Source organism: Myotis yumanensis, unplaced genomic scaffold, assembly GCF_028538775.1.
Source record: "Myotis yumanensis isolate MYYU_CA2020_CCGP unplaced genomic scaffold, mMyoYum1.0.hap1 SCAF_11, whole genome shotgun sequence".
Lineage (NCBI taxonomy): Eukaryota > Metazoa > Chordata > Mammalia > Chiroptera > Vespertilionidae > Myotis > Myotis yumanensis.
The window spans coordinates 43,831,810-43,849,243 of NW_027223762.1; the positions used below are offsets into that span (position 1 = coordinate 43,831,810).

A 17,434-nucleotide genomic window follows, 5' to 3' on the forward strand; every position below is an offset into this window, starting at 1 on the left:
TCTTCGTTTCCATTTTATGATTCCCCTCAAATATTTAGTATTTACAATGTAAAAAGGTAACTTTTCAGTGGAAAATTCTGGCAAACATCACTTTAGCCAAGTAATCAAGGTTTAACCTCACCAGTAATGCAAATCAAAATACTGTACTCCCTGATGGGATGCCCCACTTCGCAGTGTATTATAGGAAAGAAAAACCAGCTCAGGGATAAATGCATTAGGATTGCTATTATTCAGCCTAAATTTAAGACTGTCATTCATTCAGTTTTACATTAGTCTCTCGAAAGAGACTCCTAACATTCTGTTATGGCTAAACAGAACTACCCTTTGTATTTAATGTTTCCATCTTATAGTTGAGTAAGCAACATGTCATAGTGGAGAGCACTGGCCTTGGAAAGGAGAAAGGGGAGAAAATGTTTTTTCAACATCCACATATGGTATTCTTGCCAGTGAGGGACTTGTATATGTTATCTCATTTAATACTCATGATAATCCTATGCGTTGATGGTGGTATCCATATTTACCCTCCGGGAAACTGAGACACGGACATTGCTACTTTGTCAGCAAACAGCATTTTCTCAAATAATGCTGATTGTAAGCAGCAGATGGGGCGTTCATATACAGACTTTTTTTTTTTTTTTAATATATTTTATTGATTTTTTCACAGAGAGGAAGGGAGAGAGGTAGAGAGTCAGAAACATCGATGAGAAAGAAACATCGATCAGCTGCCTCCTGCACATCTCCCACTGGAAATGTGCCCGCAACCAAGGTACATGCCCTTGACCGGAATCGAACCTGGGACCCTTCAATCCGCAGGCCAACGCTCTATCCACTAAGCCAAACCGGTTTTGGCGAGACTTTTTCATCAAAGTAAGAGTTTGTTTATCACATGATATTGTTTCTCCAAACCTTGAGCTATACTTCTAGCTCTTCTACTAACTATCTTCTTGGATAAGTCATTTAATATTTTTGGCACTCATGTTTCCAAATGAAATGTTAGTGATTGAGAATTGAATTGGGGCAAAACAAACAACAAACAAGGTGAATCTCTAGTTTCAATGTTACAAATAATAGGGTATTGTAGAAATCAATATTGATAATTATTTTTGAAAAATGTTTAAAAATTAAAAGATTGACAAGTTTATGTACAATATTTAAACTCATCAAATGATAAAATGCTTAGTTATTGGAGCTGAGTTCCTTGAATGAGAAAATTATAGATGATTATAAATATGAATTAATAATGCCATTTGTTCAGAATGTACTAAATGCTAGTGGTGGCCTATATAATTTTTTCAGTATAATCAGATAGTATTATCTCAATTTATAGATTTTTAAAAGCCTAATACTTAAATGTTTTGCCTCAGATCACATGACCATTAAGTGTTGGAGGTGGCATTTGAACCTAGGTGTGTCTGACTCCAGTGTCCATAAATAATTCAGACTGTATATACATAACACATTTATTTGTGTGTATATACAGTCATCTACCACATAACAATATTTAGGTCAGTGATGGATTACATATATGATAGTGGTCCTATAAGATTATAATGACCATTAAGTGTTGGAGGTGGCATTTTACTAATTTTTTCATTAAAATATTCTTATTGCCTAATGACGTCTATGACTCCAAAGGATTTGCCAAAGATAAAGAGGTTGCAAAAATCAACAAGGTTGTAGTTGAGATGACAAACAGCTGTAACCTGGGTGTGGATAAGGATGACGTTGGAGAGTTCCTAGATGTGGTTCTTGAGGAATTGACTAATGTGGAGTGGTTGGAACTAGAGCAGGAATACATAGCTGAAGAAGAGGCCAAAAGAAAAGGAAACCTCAGAAGAAAAAGAAGAGGAACCCCCAAGAAAATGCACAGTAAAGGGTTTAGCAGAAGCCTTTGCAGACTTCAACAAGCTCCTTAAAACTTTTGAAAACATGGGCCTCAACACTGAAGGGTTTTCATCAATTGAGAGGAATGTTCATGGTGCATTATCTACCTACAAGCAAATCTATGATAAAAATAATCACCCAAGCAAACCACCATGGACATATTTCAGGCAGGTCCTTCATAAGGTATTTCAAAAGAAGGCATTCTTATCATAAGAGATGACAGTTCCATGTGTGTCATTACCTCTAAAGACCTTCCAGTGGGACAAGATGTAAAGGTGGAAGACAATGATATTGATGATTCTGATCCTGTGGAGGCCCAGGCTAATGTGTGTGTTCATGTCTTAGTTTTTAACAAAAAGTTTTAAAAAGTAAAAACTATTTTTAAAGTTTTAAATAGAAGGTTATAGAATAACAATATGAAGAAAAACTATTTTTGTGCAGCTGTACAATATGTTTTTTAAGCTGTGTTAAAAATGTTAACGTAAAAAAAATGTTACAGTAAGCTGTTAATTTATTATTGAAGAAAAAAGGTGTTTTAAAAATAAATTTAGTGTAGTTTAGGTTTATAGTGTGTATAAAGTCTACAGTACTTACAATAATATTCTGGGCCTCCACATTTACTTACCAGTCAATGGGCTGTATCATAGAGCGTAGGTGTGTATTAGGCTACCAGTGGTCGGCAAACTGTGGCTCTTTGGCCCCTTGAGTGTGGCTCTTCCTAAGCCTCAGGAGTACCCTAACTAAGTTAATGACAGTGTACCTACCTATATAGTTTAAGTTTAAAAAATTTGGCTCTCAAAAGAAATTTCATTCGTCGTACTGTTGATATTTGGCTCTGTTGACTAATGAGTTTGCCGACCACTGGGCTATACCATCTAGGTTTGTGTAAGTGCATTCTGTGATATTTGTACGACAAAATCGTCTAAGGATGCATTTCTCAGAATGTGTCTCCGTCATTAGGCAAGGCATGACTATGTGTTTGCATAGAACATGTGCAAGTACTAAATATTTTTAAACTTTTTTATACTGAGATAATTTTCAACTTAAAGAGGAGTTGCAAAAAATAGCAGCTTAAAACAATGAATATTATCCCCAAGTTTCTGTGGGTCTGAAATCTAGGCATGGCTTAGCTCGGTGCTTCTGGCGCAGGGTCCCTCACAAGGTTGCAAACAAGATACTGGCTGTAGCTATGGTCTAATCTCAGCTGTGTTTGACTGAGAGGATATGCTTCCAAGCTTGCTCACATAGCTGTTGGCTAGAGGCATCAGTTTCTTCTTCTATATGGGCAGCTCCAATATCATAGCTAAATTTCCTTCAGAGTGAGCAAAGCAAGTAAGAGTGCAAGAGAGGGCTTCAGGACAAAAGCCACAGTCTTTATGTACCCTAACCTTGGAAGTGAATTTCACCACTCTGCCACATTGTTTGATAGAAATAAACCACTATTTTCAGCCCATCCTGAAGGGTTAGATATTACACAAGATTATAAATACCAGGAGGCAGAGATCATTGGGGGATATCTTAGAGGTTGGCAATATGCCCTTTACAAAAATTTCCCCTTATGTCAACATCATAATCATAAAACATTTACCAAAACTAAGAAATGATCCTTCATATAAAATTGTAACTAAAATATAGATTGTTTGGGATTTCACCTGGTTTTTCCACAAATGAACCTTCTCTGTTTCAGATCCAATCTAAGATCCCACCTTGCATTGTAGGTTTCATATCTTCTTAGTTTCTTTCAATCTGTGGCAGTTTCTCAGTCTTTCCTTATTTTTCATCAACTTGACACTTTGAAGAGAATTAGTTATTTTTGAGAAAGTTTTTCAGTTTGGCTGTTTCTTGTTCTCTCAAGATTAGATTGAGGTTAGGCATTTTTAAAGCATCTCATCAGGGAACACATTATATTAGCATGCATTACTCGTGATGTTAAACTTTTTATGTGTGTGTGTGATGTTAACCTTGATCACTTAGCTAAAGTAGTGTCTATCAATATTCTCCACTGTTCTACATATTTATAAATTCCCAACAATTGTTATTGTTACTTGGTTTATTTCATTATGTGAAATATAGAACAACATAAATGTATATATATAAAAAGGTGTGTGTATGTATGTCTCCATATGTATATGTACATGCTACACATTATTAAGTGCTCTTCATTATTTCCTGCAGTTCTGTACTTTTGTTGGATTGTTTTACTTCGGCCTAAAAAAATTTCTTTTGGTATTTCCTCAGGTCTCCTGGAGATCAGTGCTCTTCTCTTTTATTTATTTGTATTTTATTTTTAAAATAGATTCCAATTTTCTCTTGAAATTTCTTTATATTTTTACCTATTATCCCCATCTTTTGCTATTTTAATATATTAATAACCATTTTAAAATCCTTCTGTGCTAACTTCATTATCTCAATATCCTGTAAATCAATTTTTCTTTTTTCCGCCCTCTCAATATTTACTTCTTCCTGCTTCACAAATTTTACAATTTTTGCTTGTACGCTGGACATTGTGAATAAAAAAAAAAATTATAGAGACTGAAAATGCTATTACTTTGCAACAGAGAGGATTTTTCCTTTTCTCTGTTAATCATTTCAGAAATTTTACTAGGTCAGAGCTGGGTTGGGCTACCTATGATTGTTAATGATTTGTTTGGATTTTTGTTTTAAGCTGACAAGTCTTTGATTCTTCAATAATTAAATATAGTAAGATACCATAGTTCAGTCTTTCAGATGTTTGAATTCAGCTCTTTAGATTCTCAGCCATCGCAGCTTTACAGTGGCAAATATAAGGGGAAAACAGCTATGTATTTTTGTGGTTACATTTTCTCAATGGAAACGTCTCATAAGCGCTCAAAAGATGACAAGTGATTACACTGTTTTTTTACTCAGCCCCCTTCTTGAGGGTGGCACTGTGGATTTTTTTTTATTGCTAGTTTTATAAGTCTGAATTCCTCACCTTGAAAGCTCTCCCCTCTCAGGCATAAATTATTTAGCTTCCTGCCTTATCCAGGTTCAAAATCTGGCAAATGTAAGGAGGAGGCCTGATGTTTATCATAGGCCCTTCTATCTAATGGGATTTGGTTTGTTAGGTCCCTCTGTCTAATGGGATTTGGTGTGTTAGTGCCTTCACTGTGCAAGAGAATTTCACTCTGCTTTTCTGGCTCACTCCCCCATCCCCCCATACCACCCTGACACTAAGGAAATGTCCTGTGGTGGAAATCAGCTTGGCATTCTGCTAGATTTCATTCTTTCATGCCAGCCTATGGGCTCATCAAAACCTATGGTGGTTTCTCTTTCCAGTGGAGTATATCTACCTGTACCAGGGTGGGGAAGCTTTTATCTGCCAAGGGCCATTTGGATATTTATAACATCATTCTTGGGCCATACAAAATTATAAAAAATCAGCCTGTTATATTTGCTCACACATTTAATTAACTCATCACTAATGCTTTGGCAGGGCCAGACCAAATGATTTCACAGGTCTTTTGCAGCCTGTGGTTCCCCACCCCTGACCTATACCAAGCTCCTGCCCATAATTTCTAAGATGCCCCTCTACCATATCCTATATAATAAAAGCCTAATATGCTAAGTGTCAGGTTGGCCATTCAATCAAAGCATAATCCTATATAATAAAACCCTAATATGCAAATTGACCGAATGGCAGAACGACCGGTCGCTATGATGTGCACTGACCACCAAGGGGCAGACGCTCAATGCAGGAGCTTCCCCCTGATGGTCAGTGCTCTCCCATAGGGGAGCACCACTCAGCCAGAAGCCAGGTTCACGGCTGGCAAGTGCAGAGGTGGTGGCGGGAAAGTTCGCAGGCAGGAGGTAAGGAGTGAGGAGTCCTGGACTGCGAGAGCCCCGGACTGCGAGAGGGATGTCTGACTGCCCAATCCCCAGGCGGGGGGGGGAAGGGGGGTTGGGCCTAAGCCAGCAGGCGGACATCCCCCAAGGGGTCCTGAACTGCAAGAGGGTGCAGGCCGGGCTGAGGGACCTCCCCCCTTCCAGTACTCGAATTTTGTGCACCAGGCCTCTAGTATGCCAATGATATGCTAAGGCTGCTCAACCACTCACTATGATGTGTACTGACCACCAGGGGGCAGACTCTATGACTGGTAGGTTAGCTTGCTCCGGTAGTTTAGCTCTGACCAGTAGGTTAGTCCAGCCTATCAGGACTGTGCAAGATAGGTCATACACGCCCTGGACTCCTCCCACAGTCCCTCCCCAGCTGGCCAACCTCCCACAACCCTCCCTGGCATCAGTCATGCACAGTTGGGGTCCCTCAGCCTGGCCTGTGCCCTCTCGCAATCCGGGACCCCTCAGGGGATGTCGGAGAGCCAGTTTTGGCCCAATCCCGCAGGCCAGGCCAACGGACCCCACGAGTGTACTGGGCCTCTAGTTAGTTGATATTGTTCCCTGATTGCTCCCATAGCTCTCTAATTTTTTTAGTATGATTTCTATAACTTATTGAACTTTGCTTATTACATCAGGAATGATGGCCTATAGCTACCTAAAACATCTTACCTAGAATGGATCCAATTTTAGATCACCTTTAAGTTCTCTCTGATATATTAATAGTACCTTGCCTAGAGTGCTTGTATCTTTTACTGTACTTATTATTAGGTATTTTATGTTTGTTTGTTTTTTTAAATATATTTTATTGATTTTTTTACAAAGAGGAAGGGAGAGGGATAGAGAGTTAGAAACATCGATAAGAGAGAAACATCGATCAGTTGCCTCCTGCACACCCCCCACTGGGGATGTGCCCGCAACCAAGGTACATGCCCCTGACCGGAATCGAACCTGGGACCCATGAGTCCGCAGGCTGACGCTCTATCCATTGAGCCAAACCGATCAGGGCGGTATTTTATTTTTTTGATAATATTATGTATGGTATGATTTTTAGCTTTCAATTTTATAACTTCTTTTTTTTTTTTCAATTAAATCTTTATTGTTGAAAGTATTACATGTCCCTTCCTTCCCCCCTCCCCCCATTGACCCCTTCTAGCCCACCCCAGCTTTCACCACCCTATTATCTGTGTTCATGGGTTATGCATATATGTATACAAGTTCTTTGGTTCATTTCTTCCCACCCACCCACAATTTTATAACTTGTGATACTAAAAAATGTAGTGTATTTTTAAAAATTTGATTTCATACCTGACAACTTTTTAAAAAATATTTTTATTGAAATCAAAGAGGAAGGGAGAGAGAGATAGAAACATCAATGATGAGAGAGAACCATTGATCAGCTGTCTCCTGCACGTCCCCCCACTGGGGACCAAGCCCGCAACCCAGGCATATACCCTTGACCGGAATCAAACCTGCAACCCTTCAGTCTGCAGGCCAACACTATCCACTGAGCCACACTGGCTAGGGCTCTGCCAACTTATATTCTAATACCTTATCTGTAGATTGTTTTTGATTTTCTATCAAAATTATATCAAATATGAAAAGTGACAGTATTATTTCTTCTTTTCTTATCCTGATATTTCTTCTTTTTCCTGTTTTAACTGCTGATACCATTTAAGACCTTTACTAAAATGTTCAATAGAAATGGTAAGAGTTCGCATTCTTATTTTGTTCCTAATCTCACAATGAACAATCACTATATTTCACAATAATTAGGATAGTTTCTCTAAAGTTTTTTTGTAGTTTCCCTTTGCAACAAATTTTATACCTGATTATTAAATTTTATCAAATGTTTAATCTGCCCATATTGATATAATTGTATGCATTTTATCCTTATTTTATTGGTGGTGGTGAATCATATTGATTTTTTTAAAGTTTTTTTTATTTTTATTTTTTTAATTAAATCTTTATTGTTCAGATTATTACAGTTGTTTCTCCCCCCCCCTCCCCCCATAGCTCCCCTCCACCCGGTTCCAACACCCCCCCCCCCCGCCCTTACCCCCCCAATGTCCTCATCCAAAAGTGCATGATTTTTGTCTAGTCTCTTCCTGAATCCCCCACACCCCTTTCCCCCGCAAGAATAGTCTGTCCATTCCCTTTCTATGCCCCTGATTCTATTATAATCACCAGTTTATTCTGTTCATCAGATTATTTATTCACTTGATTTTTAGATTCACTTGTTGATAGATGTGTATTTGTTGTTCATAATTTGTATCTTTTTTTTTAATATATTTTATTGATTTTTTACAGAGAGGAAGGGAGAGAGATAGAGAGTTAGAAACATTGATGAGAGAGAAACACCGATCAGCTGCCTCCTGCACACCTCCCACTGGGGATATGCCCACAACCAAGGTACATGCCCTTGACCGGAATCGAACCCGGGACCTTTCAGTCCGCAGGCCGACGCTCTGTCCACCGAGCCAAACCGGTTTCGGCCATAATTTGTATCTTTACCTTTTTCTTCTTCTTCCTCTTCTTAAAGGATACCTTTCAGCATTTCATATAATACTGGTTTGGTGGTGATGAACTCCTTTAGCTTTTCCTTATCTGTGAAGCTCTTTATCTGACCTTCAATTCTGAATGATAGCTTTGCTGGATAAAGTACTCTTGGTTGTAGGTTCTTGGCATTCATCACTTTGAGTATTTCTTGCCACTCCCTTCTGGCCTGCAAAGTTTGTGTTGAGAAATCAGCTGACAGTCATATGGGTATTCCCTTGTAGGTAACTGAGTTTCTTTCTCTTGCTGCTTTTAAGATTCTCTCTTTGTCTTTTGCTCTTGGCATTTTAATTATGATGTGTCTTGGTGTGGTCCTCTTTGGATTCCTTTTGTTTGGGGTTCTCTGCGCTTCCTGGACTTTTAAGTCTATTTCTTTCATCAGGTAGGGGAAGTTTTCTGTCATTGTTTCTTCAAATAGGTTTTCAATATCTTGCTCTCTCTCTTCTTCTGGCACCCCTATGATTCAGATGTTGGTACACTTGAAACTGTCCCAGAGGCTCCTTACACTATCTTTGTATTTTTGGATTCTTTTTTCATTTTGCTTTTCCGGTTGGGTGTTTTTTGCTTCTTCGTATTTCAAATCATTGACTTGATTCTTGCGATCCTTTACTCTGCTGTCGGAACTCTGCATAATATCCTTTATTTCAGTCAGTGTATGCTTAATTTCTAGTTGGTCCTTTTTCATAACCTCGAGGGTATCACTAGATTTCTTGAGGGTCTCACTGCATTTATCGGCGGTATCTAGAAAGTTCTTGAAAAACCTTAAAAGTGTGGTTTTGAACTCTATATCCAGTCGTTTGCTTTCCTCCATTTCTGTCATTTGTGACCTGTTTCTTTGTCTCCGCATTTTTTGTGCTTCCCTATGTTGATAGAGTGGCTTTGTGTGCTAGGTGTCCTATAGTGCCCAGTGGCTCAGCCTCCCCAATTACCTGAGGTGGACACTCTTGGTGCACCCCTTTGTGGGCTTTGTGCACAGTCTTGTTGTAGTTAAGCCTTGATTGTTGTAGGTATCACTGGGAGGAATTGACCTCCAGGCCAATTGGCTGTGAGAGTCAGCTGTGTCTATGGTGGGAGAACTTCTGTGCTGAAGACACCCTTATGAGGCAAGACTTGCTTCAGTGGGGCTTTGGTGCTCACTGAGTCTGCCCCCTGAGTGTGTCCCTTATGGATCTGAGGAGTTGTAATTGGATGGTCCCACTCTGACCACTGGGTACACTGGCTCTTGGATCTAAGGAGGTGCTAATTTAGCCTCTGCCTGAGGCTACCAGCAGGAGCTACGAAGAGATCTGCAGATTCCCCTTCCTTGTTTGGGGTTTGGAGGTGCCCAGATGAGGCCCAGCTGTGAAGCAATGCAAGCTGCTGTGGGGCCTTGGACCTTCTCCTGGAAGTTCTGGGTCTGTCTGGCCCAGCTTCAATTTGTTAGGTAATTTTCAGATTGCAAAGGGCCAGGGCATTCATATGCAAAAGCCTCTGCTGCAGCTGGGTGGGGCGGGGTCTCAGGGAATCAACAGGGCGGAGCAAGCAGCTATGGCTAATCCTCAGCCCTGCCCTAAGGGGCCCCACATCTCAGTGTCCTGGTAATTGCTGCAAGCACCCCCGAAAGAAAGCTGCCCTTGAGTTCCGAGTTCTGCCCGCTGCCAGACCAGTCTCTCCCTGTATGAGTCTGGGTCCCCAGAGACTTCCCGGAACCAGAGTTCAGAGCAGTCAGAGGCTTGTGACTCCCTCCCGATTCAAAAAGACAGCCGCGTCCTCAGTCACCAGCCCCTGCCGCGTGCTCCTCCGTACCTCTGCACTTTACTTCCGCACCTCCTCTGAGTCTCAGTGTGCTTTTCTCTTTCCTTCTAGTTGTAGAATTTCCGCTCATCCAGCCTTCCTGTGGTCCTGGATGATGTTCGTTTTGTCTTTTAGTTGTATTTTTGAATTTGTTGTGGGAGGCAGCAATTTCTGGTGTTTACCTATGCCGCCATCTTGGTTTTTCCATATTGATTGATTTTTGAATGTTAATTTATCTTGCTTTCCTGGAGTCAACCTTCTCGGTAGGAATTCTCTCTCTCTCTCTCTCTTTCTCTCTCTCTCTCTCACACACACACACACACACACACACACACACATTTGGTTTTCTAACATTTTGTTTAGGATTTTTTTAAAATATATTTTTATTGATTTCAGAGAGGAAGGGAGAGGAGAGAACGATAGAAACATCAGTGATGAGAGAGAATCATTGATTGGCTGTCTCCTGCACATCTCCTACTGGGGATCGAGCCCACAACTTAGGCATGTGCCCTTGACCAGAATCAAACCTGGGACCCTTCAGTCCACAGGCTGACGCTGAGCCAAACCAGCTGGGGCTTGTTTAGGATTTTTCCTTTTATATTTATAAGAGTTATTGGCCTATTACTTTCTCATCTCATGATTGTTTTTTCAATTACTGAATAGTAGGCAGAGGGTATAAATTCAAAAGTTCTTTTGTTCTTGTGATATAGATATTAATCCAATATAATATACTATTACTCCATTTTTTTAAAGTAAACTATTTTTGAATAATTTTAGATTTACAGAAAATATATAAATATAATAGAAGTCTCTGTACCCCTCCCTAAGTTTTTTCTATTGTTAACATCTTACATTAGCATAGTATCTTTGTCAAAATTAAGAATTGTACATTTGTACATTACTATTCACTAAACTCCAGACTTTATTTGGATTTTACCTATTTTTCCATTAATGACCTTTTTTTGGTTCTTGAACCCAATTCAGTATATCACTTTCAATTTAGTTAGTTGTCATATCTCTTCTTAGTCTCCTCTAGTCTATTATCGTTCATCATTGCTTGTCTTGAGGAATACTGGTCAGATATTTTGTAGAATGACCCTCAATCTGGGTTTGACTGGTGCTTTTCTCATGATTAGACTGGAGTAAAGAATACCACAGAAGGGAAGTACCCTTCTCATCACATCATAGTAGAGTATGTGACATCCACATTACATCACTGGTGATGTATATCTTTATTACTTGGGTAAATAACATGGTGTTTGCCAGGTTTCTCCATTGTAAGTTACTATTTCTCCCTTTTTATATTTTGTTTGGAATTCAGTCACTAAATTCAATCTATACTCAAGGAAGGAGAGATTAAACTTTACCCCTTGGGCTAGGGTGAGGGGGTAGTGATATCTACATATATTATTTGGAACTCTTCAGTAAATAAGATTTGTATTTGTCTTTTCTCTCCTATTATTTACTAGAGGCCCAGTGCATGAAATTCATGCACTCACAGCTGGGTTGGGTGGGGGGGTTGTCCCTCAGCTTGGCCTGTGCCCTTTTGCAGTCCGGGAGCCCTCAGGGGATGTCTGACCAATGGCTTAGGCCCACTCCCCATGGGTTGAACAGCAGTTGGACATCCTTAGTGCTGCTGCGGAGGTGGGAGAGGCTCCTGCCACCGCTGCTGCGCTGGCCAACCTTGAGCCTGGCTTCTGGCTAAGCAGTGCTCCCCTGTGGGAGCGCACTTACCACCAGGGGGCAGCTCCTGCATTGAGCGTCTGCCCTCTGGTGGTCAGTGCTTGTCATAGCGACCAGTCGTTCTGCCATTGGGTCAATTTGCATATTAGCCTTTTATTATATAGGGTAAGATTCAGTCATTTACTCCATTCTGTTTGAATATGAATGCTCTATAATCTTAAAACTTTATTATAACACTAGTTATTATAACATTGAAAACTTCTGGTTCCCCCACTGACATAAACTCCTTGAGGGAAGACTTTGTTTCTTATTTATCTTTGTATCTATACATTTAGTACAGTCCCCTAACTTATAGTGAACCTCTGATGATTTTTTTAAAAATATAGTTTAATTTTTTACAAAGAGGAAGGGAGAGAGATAGAGAGTTAGAAACATCGATGAGAGAGAAACATCGATCAGCTGCCTCCTGCACACCTCCCACTGGGGATGTGCCCGCAACCAAGGTACATGTCCTTGACCGGAATCAAACCTGGGACCTTTCAGTCCACAGGCCGACGCTCTATCCACTGAGCCAAACTGGTTTCGGTGCCTCTGGTAATTTTTTAAAAAATGAATGTATTTTCACTTGAACTGAAAAGTACTCTTTCCTCAGCTAAATTACATAATAGCATTCTAAATTGAAATTAAAAGTAGATTTTAAAAGTAAACTCATGTGTGTTTGCATTGTAAGTATCCAAGAAAGTGAAGGCTACTACAGAAATAACCATTTCTTGTGTCTGCGCAAAACATTCCCTGAAACTACTTAAATATATCTTGAAGCCACTTTTGGAAAGATATTATGGCATTTTAGAAGCCAAGGATATGACCTGCTGTGTCCTTTCTCTTATTTGTTTAGATCACTGGGGAAGGTTAAGATTCCACTTTCTGCCTCCTCTAGAAAATTATTATCTGATGCAGTCACTCAGATCACAACAGAAAGTCCTGGAAAAGCTATGTTTTCATCTCAAATTTTTATTAATGCTGACGATGGTGAACGTGAAATTCCAGAGCCTAGTTCCCAGAAGCTGGACAAAGCTCCTAACAAGTTTGCTTCATCATCTTCAGTCCAACAGATTGTTGTTCCTCGTGACACTAACGGAGGTAAGAGAATGTGATTGCATTTTAGGTCAGATTACCTACTTTTATGTGTAATTATCTTAGAAATTTGTGATTGTGTCTTTCTAGTCAGAAAACCTAATTTTACTTGTAAACATTAGAGCCACATGACTATATCCATCTTTTATAAAAAGGATGTGATTATTATGTTTTTATCTTAATTTCCAGTAGAGTTAACATATATGGAACTCATGTTGCTTATGGTTGACATGCTGCTTATTACTTGTAATAAGAAAGCAAATATTTCAGCCGAAACCGGTTTGGCTCAGTGGATAGAGCGTCAGCCTGCGGACTGAAAGGTCCCAGGTTCGATTCCGGTCAAGGGCATGTACCTGGGTTGCGGGCACTTCCCCAGTGGGAGGTGTGCAGGAGGCAGCTGATCGGTGTTTCTCTCTCATCGATTTTTCTAACTCTCTATCTCTCTCCCTTCCTCTCTGTAAAAAAATCAATAAAATATATTTAAAAAAAAAAAAAAAAAAAAAAGCAAATATTTCAGAAAAACTTGAAAACTATAGAGGTTTGATTTTAGGTGGGCAGGTGAATTATTGGCATTTTGTCTTATAGTAAATGTTACGCACTATAATAAATAGATACAAATATATATAACAATACAAATACAATGTCATAAAACAATTACCATGGACCCAGGTTGGCTGTGGCTCTGCTGCCTTTGAAATATGGAATTCAAGATTACCTTGAATTCACTATCACAGTCAACTGGAAGGGACAGAAGAGCAAGTGTCTGAAAATTTTTATGGGCTAGGCCTGAAAGTGTCCCAAATTATTTTTTATAGGCTAAGGATAGTTTAGCTGTGTTTTCCACAGTGAAGAGATGGATTTTGGTAAGCAAGTAGTCATCTCATTTAGAGTGCTATGCTATTATTGAGACAGTAACTTTAATAGTGCTTATCTATATATATAAAAAGCCAGCGACCATAACACCAGAACAACCCAAACAACCGGTTGCTATGACGCCCACTGAGGCCAGCAAACCCACCCAATCGGAGGTGGGGCTGGCTGGCTAACCACCTGTGGCCCCGCCCCTGATTGGACTGCCCCACCCAGAATGGCCCCCCTAGCCCCTCTCCCCTACTGGCCCCGCCCCTGATCGCTCCCCCTACCCCAATAGGGGGCAGGGCCGGCCGGTCAACCTCCTGCAGCCCCCACTCCTGACCGGCCCCACCCCAAATTGGGCCCCCCCACTCTAATTAGGGCAGGGCTGGCCAGCCAACCACCTGCGGCCCCTTCCCCCGGCCAGCCCCACTCCTGATGGCCTCCCCATCCCAATTGGGGGCGGGGCCCGCCAATCAATCGCCCTCAGCTCCTTCCCTAAGCCGACCCGGCCCTAACGGGCCCCAATCAGGACGGGTCAGCCAGCCAACCTCCTACCATCTCCTCCTCACAACAGGCCCAGCTCCGATCCGCTCCGATTGGGACCGGGCTGGCCAGACCCCACCTGTGCACGAATTTGTGCACTGGGCCTCTGGTCTTATATAATATTCAAAATTAGAGTAAGTTATTTTTATGACAGGAAAATTAACAATTAAGTTTTCATTCTTCTCCTGTATGAGAATGGAAACTTTAGATTACTGATTTTAAAGTATTTAATAGTTTGCACAAATCTATTTAAAATTTTTCCATATACAAAAAGTTTACCTATCTGTAGATATAGAGAGGCTATGCCTAAATGTATAAAAGAAGATTTCTTGGTTCAGCACTTAAATTGCATTGAATTTAAGTAAGTACATTTATATGTTAAGATAGTTATACATTTTTACTGTATGAAATAAAACTCCGAAATTGTAGAGTTTAATAAATATCACAAAGAACATCTTTATGTGTCAGTTACCTATTGCCACAGTGATACTATATAACAAGAGCCTTTAAAGTATTAATATTATTTGATTTAAATAGTTTTGAAATTGTGAATTTAAAAGTAAAATTTTTATTATTTCTTTTATATGAAAATATTTTAAAGTACATAGAATTTATTTTTTTTTAATATATTTTATTGATTTTTTACAGAGAGGAAGGGAAAGGGATAGAGAGATAGAAACATCGATGAGAGAGGAACATCGACCAGTTGCCTCCTGCACATCTCCTACTGGGGATGTGCCCGCAACCCAGGTACATGCCCTTGACCAGAATCGAACCTGGGACCTTTCAGTCCGCAGGCCGACGCTCTATCCACTGAGCCAAACCAGTTTCGGCTAAGTACATAGAATTTATACTTTATGCTCAACACATGACTATCTGCCCACTAATCTGAATTAATAAATTCAGAATAAGTTACTGTATGTTTATATTTGGTTCTATTTTTAAAATTTTTTGAAGAAATTTTTAGTTGAACTTTCTTTAACCCCTTTCAGTCTTTTCTTTCCCAAAAGCAAACATTATTTGCTGTGTACTTACTTCTTCCCCCATTGGCAGGCAGTACAAAGTAACCTTCAGACTGTTGCATCCAGCCCTAGCCGGTTTGGCTTGGTGGATAAAGCATCGGCCTTCAGACTGAAGGGTCCCAGGTTCGATTCTGGTCAAGGGCACATGCTGGGGTTGCGGGCTTGATCCTCAGTGTGGGGTGTGCAGGAGGCAGCCGATCAATGATTCTCTCTCATCATTGATGTTTCTATCTCTCTCCCCCTCTTCCTTCCTCTCTGAAATCAATAAAAATATTTTTTTTAAAAAGACTATTGCATCCAAACATAAGTTTGATGAAAAATTTAAAAAGCCACTTATCTTTCTAAGAATTCTCCACCTCCAGATCATAATCATTCTTGATCTGGGTCCACTGTAATTCTGCCCAATTATTGTTATTCATTTTCTGCAACCTTGTTAATGGTAAATTTAACCATCACTATCAAACTTTATATACAAGAAAAAGAAGATTAATAAGTTAATATTCTAGCAATAAACGATTACAGCAATGACCATATAGAAGTGGAGGCTACAGCTTATTTTTCTGTTGTTTAAATTCTTCCCTCTATAAAATTGTCTCGGTTTGTGGGGGAGTGTGTGTGTGTGGGGGACGGGTGGTGGTGGTGGTGGTGGTGGTGGTGGTGGTGGTGGTTTTGTTCTAGGTTTTATTTTTGTTTGGGGGGCTTTGTTTTGTTTTTTGCTTTTGTCTGATGGAGTGGTATAAGTATTTCTAAACAATCTGAGACTTTATTAGGCATGCATCCTGCCCTAATCTCCCTCATTATTTTCTAATTATTTCCTTCCTTTCACTTATAATTTATTAAAATATTAGGTAATGTATTTAGTATGCTGCTTACTTACTATATATCTTCCTCCTCTTACGGCAGAGGTACTTTTCTTTGTATTTCACTGATATTTCCCAAGAATCTTGAACACTGCCTGGCACTTGAGGCACTCAGTATTTGTTCATTGAATTAATATTTTCTTATTAATTGTTCTGATCTTTATCTCCTTAGCTCAGCCTTCACTGTTGCCATATAAGCCTTCTGGTAGTACGAAGATGTACTATGTTCCACAATTAAGTCAAAGTCCTTCATCTATGGATTCCAAATCGAAGAGGACCCATGTTCCACAATTAGGTCAAATTCCTTCACCTATGGATTCCATATCAGACACCACCATTGAGAGCTCACACTCAGGTATTATTCAGAATTATTTAAAACTAGGGGCCCAGTGCACGAAATTCATGCACTGGGTGGGGGGTGGGGGGGTGTCCTTCAGCCCAGCCTGCCCCCTCTCATATACTGGGAGCCCTCAGGCGTTGACCCCCATCACCCTCCAATTGCAGGATCGGCCCCTTGCCCAGGCCTGATGCCTCTGCCAGAGGTCTAGGCAGGGGCAGAGCGGGGAGATCGCGGGGAGCTGGGGGTCCCCTGCCCAGGCCTAATGCCTTGGCCAGAGGCGTTAGTAAATGATTTTACTATTTCCATTCTTTCAAGGAGAATCAATCACTGTGCAAACTGTTACCTGGCTCCTTTATGTAATTATCCCTGGAATTTAGGTCATGGCACTATTTTTTTTTTTTTTTTTTAATAAATATCCTTTTAATAGTTCTGTACACAGATACAACCACGTGAGCTTTAATTTGCAGTTCTCTTCTTTCTTCTCTTTTTCACTGGTGTTGTACTTGGTGCTTTTTCTTGTTTTACACTGATGGTCTGTGTTCTTATTTTCTTCGGATTCTTGTCTGGTTCTAAAATGATTGTTTCTTCTTCTTCACTGTCTGACAGCACAATAGGGGGCCCGGCTCTTAGCTCCCCCCTGGGTTTCCGATCACCGTCAGTGGCAGGGGGCTTCTTCCATCCTTTCCCTTTCGCCTCCCAGCATTGTGCCTACGTATGCAAATTAGCCGCCATCTTTGTTGGCGGTTAACTGCCATCTTGGCTGGCAGTTAATTTGCATATTGCCCTGATTAGCCAATGGGAAGGGTAGCGGTTGTACGCTAATTACCATGTTTCTCTTTTATTAGATAGGATTTTATTTTTTGCTCCCTAACTGGTTTGGCTCAGTGGATAGAGCACAGCCTGCAGACTGAAGGGTCCCGGGTTCAATTCTA

At 40.3% G+C, this 17,434-nt stretch overlaps 1 protein-coding gene across 5 annotated transcripts in view; it reads left to right on the forward strand.

Annotated features, from left to right (window-relative positions):
• ALMS1 (ALMS1 centrosome and basal body associated protein) overlaps window positions 1–17,434 on the forward strand; it is a 137,686-nt gene that overhangs the window by 67,259 nt on the left and 52,993 nt on the right. For all 5 annotated transcript variants that reach the window (XM_070429484.1, XM_070429487.1, XM_070429486.1 and 2 more), the window contains 2 exons: window positions 12,644–12,888; window positions 16,335–16,517. In XM_070429484.1, the coding sequence (XP_070285585.1) occupies window positions 12,644–12,888; window positions 16,335–16,517 (428 nt within the window). The remainder of the gene's footprint in view (window positions 1–12,643; window positions 12,889–16,334; window positions 16,518–17,434) is intronic.